An 18,366-nucleotide genomic window follows, 5' to 3' on the forward strand; every position below is an offset into this window, starting at 1 on the left:
CTTTCCTTTCCTTTCCTTTCCTTTCCTTTCCTTTCCTGTCCTGTCCTGTCCTGTCCTGTCCTGTCCTGTCCTGTCCTGTCCTGTCCTGTCCTGTCCTTTCTTCTAAACTTTATCTAAGGGGAGATCCTCTGGCAACTTAGATCTCTGCCCTTAAATGTACCACTTTTGACTACAGCATTTATTCTGCTATAGAAACTGAGCAGTTAGGAGAGAGGTAGGGCTTACCTCAACTAGTGGGTGCCAGTGAGCGATGGGTTTCCGAGGGTATGATAGCATTTCACTCCAGTGATCTCGTCCAAGACGCTCTGCTTCGTTGCCTACTTGGCACACCCCAATGATCTCATTGTGACCTACACTGTGAAAATGGCCCACAATGTTTTTTTCTTAAAATGTTGACATTCAGTGACAACCATTATTTACATGCAGTGAGACAGAACATTGATTGCTGTCTGCTTGTCAGCCCCACACTGCTGTGCTCAAATCGAGTTCCCAGACTGTTAGGAATAAGGATGTCTTGAACTAGAATTAGAGGAGGGAGAGTGAGGTGTATATGTGGAGAGGGTTAGATCCCCAATTTCTTTAGTTTCTGTAGGATTATCCCTGTCTTTCTCATTCATAGGTTCCCTCTTTTTCCTTCACAATGCTTCATAAATATTAATTAATCACACTGCACAGCCCCATTTAATTGGGTACCATATTAATCCCAGGCAGTTTTCAAGTTCCTGAAAGAGGCAGAGAGGGTTAATGAGGACAGGGTCTGTGTCAGGTGGGAGCACAAAGGCCCCACAGAAGGTAGGATAGCAAAAGGTCTCCCAGTTTTTGGTAATGGAGGGAAAAGAAACCAGGCTTCTTATTCCCACTTTTTTGCCTTCTCTTTATAAAGGATCTCTCTGGTCAGTGCTTGGTTAACTGCCCTTCATTTAGAACGTGACAGAATATCACTGCTTTAGAACCTGGGTTTCTGAAGCTTTCTCTATATTTCATCATCTTATTTCCTTGGCAGGTTTTAAAATTAATCTAACCAAGCCCATATATTTTGCCTCTTTGTAAACGAAAGTAATTTTCTTATTTTTTTCTCATTAGTTCGTTTTCCCATAGCCCTTGCCCTCTGACTTAAGCAGGGACTTTCTTCCTTTAAGTAGTTTTTATTCGTGTCATTCCTAGTTGTATATAATCTAGACCAGAAGTGTCAAACCTGAGACCCAAGGACTGAGTATGACCTGAACCAGAATAAAATGTAATTAGGAAATATTTAACAAAATAAATAAAAATGCAGTAAAATATAATAATTGATTATATAATAATAAATAATAATATATAATAAATGATTGATAAGTTAATATGCAGTTTTCCAAGTTAATGTGCGTTCAAAGGAATCTCTATGTATGGTTTGGTGGTCTCTGTTTCTATTTGAGTTTGACAGCCAACATATTAAGCTACATAATTTAGAACCAGAGTTAGAACTTGGAACTGTCCTCTTCCTCTCCAGAACAAGCACCATAAACCTTCCAAGGTATCATGCTATTATTGAGTCACTGAAGATTGGGATGGGGCAGGAAAGCTCATCCTTGGTTATCAAAAGACTGTACATGCACTTTGCACCTTCTAAATTTGGCGCCTTGGGGTAAAGCATTAGTTGTTCCATTCTGGTCATGGCTTTCTTTTTGTAAGTCAAATTCATTTGCTCACTCTCTCTCTCGCTGAGTTGATAATTTTGATTCTTGGAAAAAACTATTGAAATGCTAGCAGGAGTTGCATATGACTGGTTGGTAGAATTGTAACTAATCAGGATGACATTTTAAGCATTTCATACAACATGGAGGAGACAGAAGACAGAACTATATACTTAGTTTGGGATTATCATTCATATGACCTGCTTCACAAGGTTTTGTATCCTGGCAAATGATCATATTTTGGGTCAATCAAGGGCATTCACAAATATTAGAGTCACCAACCTGTCAGGGTTTCAGGTGCAGTTTTGGCCAAGATTTGGCAACCAAGAATATCAAGGAGTAGGAAAATTTAAAACCACATGAAAGGACTCTAATTAGAAAATTTAAAAAGAGATTTGTATATATATTGCTTGATGCTTCCTTTGCTTTATTTTTTAAAAAAACTGTGGCTTTTAAATGAAAAAAAAATAACAACAGTTTTGGCTATAAATACATCTTTTTATGCTGTATTAACTTTAAAAGACAGCACTTTATATGTGTTAATATACACAAATACCTAAGTCTGTCTTGGTTAATGGACTTTTTGGGTGATTTACTTCACATTTAAGTGGTTGGCAACAATTTGCATTAAAAACTTTAAGAGACAGGGAAATAGGGAATGCAGATTCCAAGTCACATATTTAAAATATGGCTTGTTTGTTTTTTTTTTTTACAAAAGTACCTGAAGTTTAAAATTGAAGATGAGTCAGATCTTTTGAGAGCAATGTCTAAGAAAGAAAGAGCAAGCAAGTAGGACATTAGGTCCTAGAGCTGAGGATTTAGGAGATGATCATTAATGATATCCTGAGGTATATAGAGATGACAGAGGTGAGAGAAAATGATACAGAGGAAAATAAGATTGGGTGATCAGCGATTGAAGAATGAGAAAAAGGGGGAGAGAGTGGTATCAATATAATTGCTAAAATGTTGAAACTTTCCATTAAACCTCCTTTTTCTTTGATCTGTTATAAAATATACATTCATACCCATTTGTGGTCTGTCAGACCCATTTGTGCCTGCCTGTCATCCCAGAGCCCACTGATCAAAAGTACCCCACAGGGGATTTCCACCAAGTATAAGTTACAGGCATCTCACCGGTCATAGTCCATGACAGCTATAGACAAGTGAATTTGGTCAATGTTTTCTGGGGGGACATCAAAGACTATGGCTTCATTGTAAACAGGGTTGAGTGTATTCTTCTTGGTGGAAGTTTTTCTTTTCTTCAAGCGTTTGCCTTCACACATCAGTGAGACTTTCACATAAGGATCTGTGTGGAGACACAAGGAGCATAAGTAAATGAGGATGGATGTTAATCAGAGCACAGAAAGTATCTGTCCCACATGTGTATTGTGTTACACCCATGTGGGTGTGTTTATCTGTGTGTAGAACTTGTACATTGAGAGCCAAATTCGAGCCTTAGGTTATTGAAATGTTCAGGAGGCTCTTAGAGCTGAAAGGCTTCTCTTTTAGAGTGAATATAATACACAACTAAGGGATTTGTTTAGGCAAGATTTTAGATGTAGCTTATGATGTCACTTTAAATGGTATGGAGACTTTTTCTGAACCTATCAGCTGTTTCCAGAAGGGGTGTGACTGTATTTAAGTCAGTTTCACAGGGTCCTGCAGTAATCCATGCCCACAGGACTCAGAAAAGTCTTCTTGCTAGATTTAGTTATGTTTACTGGGAAAGAACATAGACTATATAACTTAGAACTAGAAGAGACATTAGGACTGATCTTATCGCGGGACTCAACTATTTTTTGTGTCTTAGACCTTTTTGCCAGTCTGGTGAAATCTATGGGGCCCTTCGTGAAATCATACTTTTAAATGCATAAAATGAAATACACAGGATTATAAAGGAAATTGATTATATTGAAATATAGTTATCAAACTGTAAAAAATAAAACAAAACACCAAACTAAGCTTAAGCATCCTACATTAAGAATTCCTGCCCTGGGGTGGCTAGGTGGTGCAGTGAACAGAGCACCTGCCCTGGAGTCAGGAGGACCCGAGTTCAAATTTGGCCTCATACACTTAACACTTACTAGCCGTGTGACCTTGGGCAAGTCACTTAACCCCAATTGCCCTGCCTAAAAAAGAATTCCTGCCCTAGTCAAAGTCTTTCCTTTATAGAGAGGGAAATTGAGATGCTGAGAGGTGGTCTCTCACTTGACCTCCTACATGAAGTCTTTCCTGATCCAACCATCACCAACTACCTTGCATTTATTCTGGGTATACTTATATATGCACACATTGTTTCTCTTTATAGAGTATAAGCTCCTTGAGAATGCAAGGACATTAATCTTTGAATTTCTAGCACCTAGCACAGTGCTCAGCACAGAAATGCTGATTGATTGATTACTCAATGGTACATAGCTCATTAGCTGTCAAAGGCAGATCTGGATCTTAAAGTAAAATTTCTTCCCTGATCATGGTGGAAAAGGGAAATACCTTCCTAGAAGGAACAAAATATGGGTGGAGTTTTCCCCTAGGACTTATCTTTTCTTTGGTCATTAGCAATAGAGAGTTTTGACTGGGAAGGAAGAATGAGGCTGTGCTTCTCACTGCTGAGATGCTGCTTCAGGGTAAAGGGCTGATATTCCTACTTTAGTTTGTGATGTTCCTGGCTCTCTCTTAAATGAGCAGTTGCTATTCTTTCTGTATCTGTACTTCTAGGTCTTTTCCGTTCTAACCCCCTTCCCCAGGGTTCCCAGCTCCCCCTCCCCCCCAAAGCTAGGATGGGCTTCAGAAGGCAATAAATAGGGCCTTACAATCTCACAAAAAACAATGTCATTACCTTTTCCTGCTTACCTCTCCTCACTATCTTCTAGCTTATGAGTATTCTCTAAACTGTAGAGGATCTCTTCCTATTGTACTTTTTGGGGATGCAATTGCCCAGTAGCTAACCAGTGTAGTCCATGCACATGTTGAACTACCATCAAAGTAGCTCCTGTAGGTTTGGGGAGCTGGGGAGAGGAAATGAGATCCCAGAGTGCATGGAATAATGTTTTGGAACCAGGGAAGTGCAAAGTTTCCTTGCTTTCTTGGAACTTTAACTTGTGGCCTTGGTTCTTTAAAAAAATTGTATATTTTATTTTCATATCACTCATATCTTCTAATGTATTACCATTTACCTCCCACAGAACCATCCCTTATAAGAAAGAATCAAAAAAGGGGCAAGAGTTCAGCAAAATTAACTGACATGTTGAAAATATCTGGTATTATATGCAGTGTTCTACACCCATAGCCCCCCACCTCTGGTTCTGGGGAGACATCCCAACCTTGTTGAGGTCACAAAGGCTGGCCTTGCATTTACCAATCAGTGACATGTATCTGAAGAATGAACTGGACTCCTAATGATTGAATTAATCAATACAAATGAACACAAGTAGTGTCTATCTTCCCATTTACTTGTGGGCAGACCAATGAAAAAGGGTCTTGAAGAGTAGAGGCAGAGAGGTCAAGCTGGTGAATTCCCTACCTGATGCTCCAGTTATGTCCATTGCTTTTAAGTTCCTGGCCTTGATTATGGTGATGGTCAGTCTTCCAGCAGTTGGAAGATAGCAGAGGGAAAACATTAAATCTCCAAGATCCACATTTTCCTGTTGAGAAAACCACAAGTCCAAGCTTTAGAGAATGATAGATGAATGGTCATCTAGTGATTAACAATGTAGACAACATTCTGCCTGAGAAGTCCCTCCACCTTTCTGGGGCCATTTTTGCATTTTCATTTACTCTGTTTGACTTCCTTTTTTAAGAATCGTAACATTTCCCTTTTTGTAACCATTGTGAATATTATTCTTTTTGTGAAAATAGTGCTCTTTCCATTATACCACAACACCCTATTGAACCTCCAGTGTTCAGAAAATATGGTCACATAGTAAGTAACTTCACTGTCATGATATCTGCTGCTTCTCTAGTCTCTGAATCTTTTCTCTTTGAAAGAGAGGGTTATTGTAAGTTGTGAAAGTTCTATCCCCCACTTCCCTCAGAGAAAGAAGCCCACCAGCACAGGACTCCTCTGTTTATATCAAATGTGCATCAGTTTTGCTGGAATAGGGCCTCTCCTTCCTGTTCCACTCTAGTCAAACAACAATTCCGAAAGGACCACTGAGAAGATACAGATATGATTGTGCATTGTGCCCTTGTACTAATTCAAAATCATTGTAAATTGTAATGCCCCCCACACCAAGTATTCCTCTCTAACTTAAAAAAAATTACATTTCTTGAGAAGCCTGCCTATGGTGTTCTTAATTGGGGAAGTAAAGCTTCCTTACATTTTCTAGGCATTCAAGGTCAGGGGAAAAATAATTCTTCAATCCCACAAGCAGTATAGCCAGAAAGAATAGGGAAAATATAATTTCATTAGGAAACAAAGTAATTTCATTTAGTAAAGGTAACTGGGCACACCTCATTGGCCTACGGTAGATAAGGAATGCAAGGTCATAGCGACCAGGCTCCAAGAATTATGTTTTTCTTAATTATTCCCTGGCCTTCTTTCCCTTAACTAATTTTCAAGGAATTTACGGATAGATTCTTTGTCTCTTAGCTTATTTTACAAAAAAGTCCAAGTAAGGGGAATTTTATTCTGTTGGTCTATTATTTGGAGTGCTTGGTTCTTGTGAATTTGGGTCTGTACTATGGATGATCTCCTTACCTTTTCCCCATGTTTCTCCATTCTTGCTTTTGATAGTGACTTTCCAAACATGACTCTCTCAGTACCTAATGGAGGCACTTGAGATTTGAAATCAAGCTTCTGTCTGTATTGCACAACCCATGATTTGCAAATGGGCCCATCTGTCTGCTTAATGGTGGGAAGTGCAAAGAACTCTTCAAGAGAAGCTGAAATGTCAGCAGACTTTGGAAGAAAAACTGTAACTTGAAAGGCATGCAGGGGAAAGAATCCCAGATGAGAGCTCAGGTAGCCTGGGTTCTAATCCTAGCTTTGAGACTTTTTTGTCATGTGACTTAATCACCAATCATTTATTATGCATATGTTAAATGGCAGTCATTTTGGTAGGTGCCAGGGATATAAATGGAAAGGTAAGATAGTCCCTGCCTTGAATGAACTCACTTTGCTGGAGTGGAGGTGATGTTCACAGATAAGTAAATGCAGAGTATGTACAAAATGACTGGAAGGGCACTAATTACTTGGGTCTTAATTTCTTAGCATATTAGAACTGAAGGAACCTTTGAGATCATCCAGTTCAAATCCTTTATTTTAAAGAATAAATGTCTCTGGACTTCAGTTTCCCCTTCTATACAATAAGGGGTTGAACTGGATTTTGTAAGGTCTTCTCTAATGCTCAGACTTCATGTTGTAAGGTCCCTTTCAACTCTGACATTTCTTGATTCTCTATCTCTCAATTACCTGACCTTGTGAAGATTATAATGACTGAAATAATTAAACCCACTAGACATCCTTGTGAGACATTCATACTTTGAGAATATGGCTCAATGAGTTTGAGAAGCAGAAACAACAGGACTCATTCTCAGCTAACTTTGCTAATCCAATTCCTTTGAAATCATCTCTCACAAACCTATGGGTCTACAAGCTCCTCTGCTGTTGCCCACTGGCCTACAGCATGCCATTCTTATAGACTAATGAGACGGCTTCTTCTCACTGTGGGAGATGTTCTATGTCCGACACTAATCCAACTCTCATGGAGCTGTCAATTGGTCCAGCTGTTAGGGAAAACAATTTGGAATTACTTGAGAAGAATCACTAAACTGTTCATAGTCTTAGACCCACCAATTTCTCTACCAGAATATGCGATAGAAAGAAAGGATCCATATATACAAAAATATTCATTTCATTGCTCTTTGTAGTAGGAAAAATACTGGAAACTAAGTGGGTACTCATCAATTGGGGAATGTTTAAGGAAATTGTGATATACAAATGGAACAGAATATTCTTTTTTATTTTTTGCTTTTTGGAGGGGGGAGGGCAGGGCAATTGGAGTTAAGTGATTTGCCCAAGGTCACATGGCTAGTAAGTGTTAAGTGTCTGAGGCCAAATTTGAACTCAGGTCTTCCTGACTCCAGGGCTGGTGCTCTATTCACTGCACCACCTAACCACCCCTGGAACAGAATATTCTTACACTGTTTGAACAAAATGAGAAATTTACTGAAACATGGGAAGACATATTAAGGGATGCAGAGAATGCAGAGAAGAAAGCAGAACAAAGAAATAGTATATGCATATAGAATTTGCATGCTGTGATGGAGGGGTCTTTCCAGAGGTATCCTGATAAATATTTAATAATTGACTCTGAAGAAAAAGTGAACATGACATATTTTTAAGTTTAATCTCCATTATCAACATTTTCTCCAACACTTTTTTAAGTTTAGACAATCAACCCACCAATAAGTCAAGCCCTAATTTGTAGCTTACTGATTTCTGAAGGTAAATGCTCACACTGAAAATTTAACAATTGGCTCTCCCAAGTCAGTTCAGGTTGTCTCTAGCATACCTTTGCTTCTACCCTCACCCTTTACCCATGCCTCAAAACACATACTTCAGAGCAGGCATACATATCCTCTGACTAGCTCCTGCTGGTTCAGATGTCTCTTTTAATTGTGCTGGAACTCCAGGGACCAATCCTCCTCCCTTGGACTTTTTGTCAGTTTTGAGGTGTAACTCTGAGCTCTGGTCTGGGGTGGGGGGTGGGGATGCCATGCCTTTCCAAGCCACCAAACCATAAGTCTCCTAGCTAAGCCTGTGTCTGGAGTGCAGCCAATTCCTGTTTGTATCTTTTTTTCTTTGGGTACAGGGCCTTATGAGATCTCAAAAGGCAGTTGGAATCTTGCCCTCTCCCTGGGTACCTGAGTAATGGACTATCAGAGCAGTTGTAGCAGCAACAGATGGTGGAAAGAGAAAAGGTTCCCAGGATTCACTGGGACTTCCTGACTTTTGCTTCCCATTATCTTCTAGTCCTTCCTCCTGGTTGGGAAAGCTACATTCAATCCCATTTCTTATAGAGGGCTACATGAACAATGACTACACTATTGTCAATTAAAACAGCACACAGAAAAGTAGTCAAACTTAAATTAATTGTAGTTAACAACCTTAGTTACTGGGGAAAAAGATAATGAATATTATTCTGGTTAGGAGGAGACTATGGATGGGTACAGTATGTTGCATATAATTACAGATTATTTTGTTACCTATTTTATTTCATCATTTCTCTTTGTCACAAGGGAGGATTCAACTTATGGTGACGCTTAAAATACTTATCTCTAAAAGAGACAACAACAAATGTTATTCAGGAATGCCGTTATCATATACCCACATGAGTTTCTATACACATCAAATTTAGTCATTATAGCCAATTGGCCCTTATTTCATTCTTCTGTCCCCTGTGTCCTCTACATTCACAAAACATAGGAGGTAGATGCAAGCTGAGCAAGGGTTAAACATCAAAGGCCCTGTGCTACTGTGTAAAGAGTACTGGATTTTGAATAAAAGGTCCTGTGTTCAAATCCCAGGTCTTCCATTTACTCTCTGTGTGGGCAAGTCATTTAACCTCTCTGGGACTTAGTTTCCCCACCTGTAAAACAAAGGAGTTAGCCTGAATGATCTCTGAGGTTCTCTTTCCAGTGCCAGATCTATTATTTATGATCCCATGGAGCATTCCTTGGATTAAATTAGGCATGGGAGGGTAGGACTAGGTTAAATCCTGAGTACTCTTTGTCTTTGGTGCACCAGCTCCTCCCCACTGACTCTCCCCTTCCCAATTCTTTAGGCACCTGGCTTCCTTATACACCTAGAGCAGGATCTTCTCTACAATTCTCTCCCAGTTCCACATCCTCCCTCCATTTATATTTTCTTTAAGACATATTAGCTAGGTATTTGGGGGAAATCAAAAGAAATAATGATGATAAAATGTTTTGTCGATGTAAGTGGCTATAGAAATCTCATCTGATATTTATGATCATTCTTGACCTATTTCCCTTTATCCATTTCTCCTATGACACATCCCCTTCCCATGTTGGTTATTCTCTTCTAGCCTTGCTATAGTTTATCGATGCTCCTTTAAAAGCCTGGTTCTCTAAATTGAACACAATTACAGTTGTTGTAGAGCCTAGTGGGCTAGCCCCTCCATTGGCATGGATGATATGCTCAAGGCTACATTGGCTTCTTAGGCAACCATGGCACAGTGTTGGCTGTGTTCATGCTCCAATGATGTTTTTATCATGAACTCCTGTCTAGTTAGGCTTTCTCCACCTTATGCTTGTACAAGGATTTTTTTTTTTTTGCATGGCTCCATATTTATTCTCATGAAGTCCTATCTTGCTATATTTAGTCCATAATTTCCACATATTAAGAGTTTGGTTTCATTGAATTTGGCTTGAGGAGGGAATGAAATACACACTAAATAGGGTAACTCACCCTCCAGGAGAGTAGGGGGGAAGGGGATGAGAGAGGGCATGATGGAAGGGAGGGCAGGCTGGGGGGGGGAGGGAAGTTGGAAGCACCCACTTTTGAAAAGGGACAGGATCAAAGCAGAGAATAGAACAAGTGGGAGGTGGGATAGGAGGGAGGGAAATATAGCCAGTCTTTTACAATATATCTACTATGTTATTGTTTTGCATTAGCCACATATGTACAACCTATACTGAACTGCTTATCTTCCCAGTAAGGGTGGGTGACCAGGGAGGAAGGGAATGAATCTGGAATTCAAAGTTTTAAAATCAAATATTCAAATATACATATATATGTGTATGTATATGTATACTATTATTAATACTATTTTACATGTAATTGGGAAATAAGATATACAGGCACTGGGGCATAGAGATCCACTGGAAAAGTCGAAAGGGGTATGGGAGAAAATATGGGAGAGAGCAGATTGGAGGAGGGGATATCCTGTGGGACTGCTATTTTGGGGAGGTGGGTAGGGGAAAAATGGGGAGAAAATTTGTAACTCAAAATCTGGCAGAAATGAATGTTGTAAATCAGAAGTTAATAAAGCATTTGAAAAATTAAAAAAGAGTTTGGTTTTTTTGGATTTAAATTCGACATTGAATATGTTAGTAGTCTTATCAAGCTAAATGCAGTCCAGACACTTCATAAGCATGTTAGGTATGCCTTCATATAAATCACTGATAAAAAACATTAAACACAACATTATTGATGATAGAGTCCAAAATAAACTAGGGGATTCCTTTCATGTTGATATTGACCTATTCACCACTGCACCTTCCTAGGATGGAATTGTTCAAGCAGTGGCAAATAGCTTCTGTTTTCCCATCTTATTGAAAAAAGGTTTCATGAATCAGCCAGTCACTCAACAAGCATTTAATAAAGCACTTACTAGATGTCAGGAACTGTGCTGAGTGCATTTTGTCAAATACTCTGCTAAAATATGGGTATGTTATATTTATGGCACCCCACTGTTCAATCAGTCTCATAACTGATGTGTTTAATTACCATGCAGCCCAGGAAAATCTATTTGACCAGCTGACTGAGATAGTAATCCTTTATCAAACTGTACCTCTAAAGGGCATGTGATTCAGATATAGCAAAATGAATAATAAAAAATGGCCTTCCAGATTACATACTGTGTTATTACATTAGGCATGCACAATGTTCCTGTGGTCTTTTGGGATTCATGGACTTAGTCCATCATGTGAGCATGTATGTAACACTTCCTATGTGCCAAGCATTGTAGAAAGTGCTAAGAAAACAACAAAAAAAGGTAAATCCAATCTCTTCCCTGAGAGCTCACATTCTTATGGGGAAATGACAAAACAGAAACCAAGGTACACGCAAGATACATCTGGAGTAGCTGAATGGTAACCTTGGAAGGGAAGCCTCTAGAAGCTCGGGGGACTAGGAGTGACCAGCTGCAGAAGAGATCATTTGAGCTGAAGCCCAAAGGAAGCCAGGGGTTCTAAGAAGTGAAACTGAAGAGAGAGGGAGAGAGGAAAGAGGGAGAGACAGAGACAGAGAGAAGGAAGGAAGAAAGGAAGGAAGGATGGATTGGGATAGGGATTAGGAATATCGAGTACAAAGATAAAGAGATGGGAGATAGTGTTGTATTTGAGGAACAGCAAGGAGCTCACTATGGCTGCATATTAGAGTGCATGGAGGGATATCAAATATTAAAAGATTGTAAAGATCATGAAGAGCTTTAAATGCTAAACAAAAAGTTTTATATTTGATCCTGAAGACAATAGCAAGGCATGGGATTTTTAAAAGGAACTTTTGAACCATGATCATGTTGGTGCTTTATCTCAACAATTTTCTCATCCACCTGTATATTTTTTACCCAGGATTCAAGGTGGCATTTTGGGTATAGTGCTGGACCTATTTATAGTCAGGAAGATCTGAGCTCAAATCCCATATTAGACACTTACTAGTGACCCTGGACAAGTCACTTAACCTTTCTCAGCTTCAGTTTCCTCATCTGCATAGAGGGGATGATAATAAATACTTATTAGGGTTTTTGTGAGGATCCAGTAAGATTATGCACATACACACACACCCATATACACACACATACACACATTCCCTAATTTATTGATTGTGTGAAGGTGTGTTCAATGAGCTTAAACAATATTTTATTTTTGTCCTTAATTTGATTTACTTGGATCCTTACAAATAGTTCATCATATATTCTAACTCTATGCATATTCCTCCCTCAAACTGACCTTGGTTAAGGAAAAAAAGGCGCTCACACTAAAGGCCATACCTGAGGTAAAGAGACACCATGTACATTGAGGGAGCCTGTTTCCTCCTCCTCCTCCCCATCTATACCAACCTGGACACTTTTAGATGACATACCCACTCAACTAACATTATATCTAACTGGGTGTTATTTTCAGCAGTTTTAACATTACCATGTACATTCTAGGACACTGACAGCATCAGAGCAAATGTACCATTGTGAAGATGGCCATTTGGAAAACTGGTAGAACAGACATATCAGGAGGCTCACCTAGACCATCCAGCCTTGCTGGTTCTGATGGTTCTGATCTGCTGTTAGTGGATAAGGAATATTCACAACCAGGCCCAGTTGGCCTCACTGCAGTTTGGCAGATCAAGGGAAGTCATTCTCTGAGTGATCCGTGTACCTCACCTGTATGTATGCATTTCTTCTGAAGATTAATAAGAAGATTGAGCAATGCTCAGCTTGCCTCTGCCATGACAACTTGGCAGTGTGAAACTATACTTGTATCCTGGGAACTTGGGTGGCCATTCACAATGCAATATGTCTTTTGGTATATCCAATTCTAGAAGGTACGTTTTGAGGTCAAAGAAAATGTGGGGAAACTGGAAAGTTTATTATAACATCTGCTGACCTCTTCCTTCCTTAGAGAGGGCACCACTGGATTAATATCAGACCTACCCTGAGAGGGGTATAGCGACATTCTTGTAGAAGTGGACAACCTGAAAAAAAACTCATTTCTTCTTCTGTGCTGGACCTTCCATACCATCCAAATTGCTCTCTTGCTCGTTAAGGAAGATATCTGATCCTTTAGTCACTTCTTAGTTCTATCATCTCTGATTGAAATCCCTATTTTATCTCATTTTTGGACCAAAACTTTTCTATCACTCCAAATTGCTGTCCTCAGAGTACTGCTGACAGGCACAGAGTTTGAATATTCTTTATTTTGCAGATCAGGAAACTAAGATGTAGAAAGTTTGTGACTTTTTTTTAAAGGTTATAGAGCTATTGTTGTCAGAGAAAAGACTTGAACTTAGGTCTTCTGACTCCCAAATCAGTGTTATTTCCACTATAACTTTCTGTCTCTCAAGGAATCACCTTTCTGGGGCATAGGACCACCGTTTCCTCCCTCCAGTCTAATAGATAGAGCACCCAAATTGAAACTCTGGAAAATATTCCAAGCAATATGCCTCATGCCATGAAGATGACTGGAGATTAAATGGTATAGTAGAAAGAATGATCAATTGGAAATCAGAAAAAAACTAGGTCCATATCTCAGCTCTCCTCCTTATTACCTATGTGACCTTGAGCAAATCATTTCCCTTCTCTGGACTTAGTTTTCTCACCTGTAAAATTAAGAGGTTGTACTAGATTTTCTCTAAGGTCACTTTCTGCTAAATCTATGAGCCTATGACTAGGTGACCCTATTCCCCATAAAAGAATACTTTTACAATAATGAAATTCACTTATCTAATGAAAACATGCCCTTTCATACAAACCCTGGTGCCACCCTTGTATCCTGTGCCACTGCATTTCCTGCTTTTGATGATCACCCAGGGGAGTTGTAGATTACCAAAATGACTTTGTACTCTCTATAGCCAACTAAAGCTGCATATAAAGGGGAAGTCAACTTTGGGAAGTCTCTAGAAGACCAACTCCCAGAGAAAGCTGTCTCTACTCATTGCACCTAGTTTCCAACCTACTTCCTTTTGGCCCCTTGCAACGTGATGCCCAACCATATTACTTGATTCAAACTGCTTTTTCCAAGATTACCAAAGATATCTCAAATACTAAATTGGATCATTGCTTAACAAATTCTTATAGAGATTAAGTTAATTCAGGGGTGGGAGATTATTTCGGCTTGGCTGTTTGAAACCTGCTTACCAGTGGCTGTGGCATTCACCTGACATAGCTTTTTGTATATTCAATTTTAGGTATATCGATACCTATCTATAACTGTATTCATTTCTCTCTTTCTATCTGCATATATATATGTATATCTGTTTCTATCTCTATGACCCTTTTCTTTTCTTTCCTACTCCTTTTTTTTTTTGGAGGGGGGAGGCAAGGCAATTAGGTTTAAGTGACTTGCCTGAGGTTGCACAACTAGTAAGTATCAAGTGTTTGAGACTGGATTTGAACTCAGGTCCTCCTGACTGCTGAGTATTCACTGTGCCACCTAGCTGCCCCTCCTTTTTTTCCCCATCCATCTCTATGTTTCTATCATCATCTCTATAGCCCTATCTCTCTATTTCTATTTCTACATCTATATATTTACCAATTGTCTATATTTTTACTATACCATTCTTCTCTTCAAGAAATATTTTTCCCCTCAGGGTCTGTTAATACCACCAGTCTCTAGTACACATTGACCCACACTCCATTATGCTCTACCAAGCAGTAGAGATCTTTTAAAATGGCACAATTTTGTTGTAGTTTTATTGTATAACAGTATGTTCACATGTGCTAAATCTTGATAGTTTATTGCTCACACAATCTGGTTGTACCCTTTATTCATTTAAAAAACTGATTGGCATATTGCTTCAAGCCCCACCCATTCAGAATTTAGATGTTTGCTATACTGACTACCTTGCACCTGTGCATAATGAAAAAACAAACAAATTAGTTAAAGGGTGAATGTTTAGCCTACTTTTCAAGCACTTTTTTCAAAATCATTTTCACATCCTGTTTCAGCAAATCAATGTGCTAATTGCTAATGATTTTAATCCATTCATTAGAATAAGCATAGGAGAATTTGTATTTCAACTTCATTTAATTTTTTTGGGGGGAGGGCTCATTGCGTCATTAGACATAATTTAAAGTAACAGCTTAATTTCTTTAAGAATGTTTTACAATCTGAACATTTTTGTAGGTGGTTCAACACCTGCATAGAGGATGAACTGGAATGTATTATTAATATCGTTGTGATTGTTGCCATTTATTATTAACCATCCCCCTGGCCAACAGGGAATTTGGTAACAAAATACCATCTTTTATGAGCTCTGTTCTTCTCCCCTCTTAGAGCATGACTCAAACTTACTGACCATTTAACCTCTACCAGTGGCAACTTCCTCATCTGTAAGATGAGGGGCTTGGTATCAATGACCTAGATGAGTTATATTTCCTCCTAGTTCTTAATCTATGGCAAAACCAATATGTCAAAACCTCCACTACCCCAGTACAGATCTCTAGCTTATTCTGAATTTGTGAGCTATGACTATATTGGAGAAATCTTGGTTCAGGCTTCTTTTTGTGGTGCAGGGCATGAGGTGGGGATGTGATTCTGGTGGGTAGGTGGAATGCTTTTTCCCCTTGATTCCCCAGACTGAGCCTGGGAAGGTCTCACAGGACAGCTTGGGTAGGGGTAGAAATATCAGTTCAGCCTCTTGGGGATTCTGGAGCTGTCTCTGAAGGACACAGTGTCACTTCCGATTCAATCACACCTGGAAGCAGCTAGTTCAGCTGCCGGGCAGGGATGTAATGAGGCTTCAGCTGGATCAGAGATGTCCCATCACTTGTGTGCTATCTTCATCTATTCACCTGACAGAATGTGGGTCCATTTCTAGGTTTTCTGAATCTAGTGTGACTGGAGAGCCATCTCTTATTAATATGGGCTGTGGTCCCATATAGCCTCAAGGTGTCTTCTGATCATTGATTCCAGTTTGTCCAGAACCCATCTTGCTGAATTTTCTCAGTGGTAACTGCTGGTCGTCTCCAAATATTAAAACTAAATAAAATACTGCTTTCTGATACAGTGCTCATCAAGTTGGCACAAATTATCCAATTTTAGGCAGTCCTTATTGAGCTCAATGGTGCTCTCTATATTTGAAGATTCCCTGGAAAAGAACACTTGACTGTAGTGCCCATGTCCATCAGCACAGACACAATTATCAAGGTGATGCCACATTGGACAACAAAGTGGAATTCCAGATATACTCACAAACACTTGTGTCACCTGTTCAGTGTCTGAAGAAGGAAACCCTTTTCCTTTCCAGCAAGGCTTTTACCCAGACTCTGAAGGTAGATAGAATTTACTTGCCTGAATTCCTGTGGAGGCTTTGAAGAATACAATTCTTATTTCATAGAGATCTGATACAATCAATAAGCATTTATTAAGAGTTCCAGACACTCTGCTAAGCATTGGGGATAAAAAAGAGGCAAAAGACAGTCCCTTCCCTCAAGGATCTCACACTCTAATGAGGGAGACAACAAAGAAACCAACATATGCAAACAGGCTATATACAGGATAAATAGAAAATAATTAACAGAGGGATGCTCTAGAATTAAGAGGGGTTGGGGAAAGCTTACTGTAGAAGATGAGATTTTAGTTGGGACTTAAAGGAAGGCAGGGGAGGCAGCGGTAGAAGATGAAGAGGCAGCTTATTCCAGGGATAAAGGGAACTCCTTTGATATCAACCTCTTCAAGGTCACTAGGAGGCACCAGGAGGTAGCTTGGTGGAGCAGTGGATGGGCTACTGACCCTTACACTTCATGGCCTCCCTCTGGGTGCTCTTGATCTGGCGACACTGGCCTCCTTGCTGTTCCTCCAATAAGGCATTCCATCTCACAATTCTAGGCATTTTCACAGCTTTTCCTTGTGCCTGGAATGTTCTCCCTCCTCATCTTCACCTCCTGGTTTTTCTGGCTTCCTCCATACCCCAGCTAACATTGCCCCTTCTATCGGAAGCCTTTTCTAGTCATACTTAAAATTCCAGTGCCTTCCCTCTGCTAATTATTTCAACTAATCCTATATATTGTTTGTTTGTACACAGTTGTTTGCATGATGTCTTCCCCATTGGATTGTGAACTTCCTGAGAACAGGAACTGTCTTTTACCATTTTTTGTATCCCCATCACAGCATAGTGCCTTGTATATAGTAGGTGCTTAACAAATATTTATTGACTTAGTCAGGAAAGCTTGAGTTTTCATATTCCACCTCAGAAATTTACTATGTGACACTGGGCAAGTCCCAATCTCTGCCTCAATGTCCTTATCTGTCACATCGGTAAAATAATAATACCTACCTCTCAGGTTTGTTGTGAAGATAAAGTGAGATAATATTTGTAAATAATTTTGTAAATCTGAAAATGCTATGTAAATGATATCTGTTATTATTACTATTGGATCATCCTCATAAATCAAGACACTTTTTTTCATTTCTCATCCTCCTTGACCTCTCTGCCATGGGGGAGTCTTTAGTCAGTCCCTTTTTATGGATAGTCTCTTCTTAGTTGACATCTGTGCTACTACCTTCTTTCTCCTGGTTGTCCTCCTACCTATCCAACCACTCTTTTTCTCTCTTTTATTCACTCATCAGTCTCCCAACCAATTCATGTGTGCTCTTGAAGACTCTTCCCAGTTCTTTATCATCTTTCGGTACTACCTCTACTTGGGAGATTTATTCATTTCACCCATGTACCTGACCTAGCTTTATTATTTTGATAACTAATTGATTAACTCTTTTTTTAAAAAGCAATCAAGGTTAAGTAACTTGCTCAAGGTTGCACGGCCAGTTATTTCTGGGTGTGGTGCTAAGCATCTGAGCCCCGATTCGATCCCAGCTTATCCCGATTCTGGGGCTGGGGCTCTTACTCACTGCTCCACCTGGCTGCCCCTAAGCAATTGGAGTTAAGTAACTTGCTCGAGGTTACATGGCCAGGTGTTTCTGGGTGGGTGCTAAGTATCTGAACCTGGACTCAATCCCAAGTCTCCTGACTCTGGGGAATTCTTGGATAAAGACACTCCTAACAAAGCAGGCTAGCACATTCTATAAGAACAATAGTCTTAGAGTTGCCTAGATAACTGAGAAGTTAAGTATTACTAAGGTTCACACAGCAGGTATGAACTGATAAATTAAAAAGTAGAAAGTGCATAGCTACAAATCTAGCTTCAAAAAAGAGCTGCCATTGTTCTCAAGCAAAGGATATATCTGGTGGTTTGGACTGTTATTAGGGCACCCTCCTGTCACCCAGCAGCACAGT

The 18,366-nt window shown here is 39.5% G+C and overlaps 1 protein-coding gene across 1 annotated transcript in view; it reads right to left on the bottom strand.

Annotated features, from left to right (window-relative positions):
* The window catches only part of SYT9 (synaptotagmin 9), a 165,308-nt gene that overhangs the window by 13,730 nt on the left and 133,212 nt on the right, over positions 1-18,366 (bottom strand). The window contains exons 4-6 of the mRNA XM_069073379.1: positions 5,194-5,314; positions 2,808-2,979; positions 226-355 (exon numbers count right to left, since the gene is read on the bottom strand). Coding sequence (XP_068929480.1) covers positions 226-355; positions 2,808-2,979; positions 5,194-5,314 — 423 coding nt within the window. The remainder of the gene's footprint in view (positions 1-225; positions 356-2,807; positions 2,980-5,193; positions 5,315-18,366) is intronic.

This window comes from Petaurus breviceps, unplaced genomic scaffold (genome assembly GCF_028583685.1).
Source record: "Petaurus breviceps papuanus isolate PSGF00001 unplaced genomic scaffold, PetGlider_PUasm1.0 140, whole genome shotgun sequence".
NCBI classification, from domain to species: domain Eukaryota; kingdom Metazoa; phylum Chordata; class Mammalia; order Diprotodontia; family Petauridae; genus Petaurus; species Petaurus breviceps.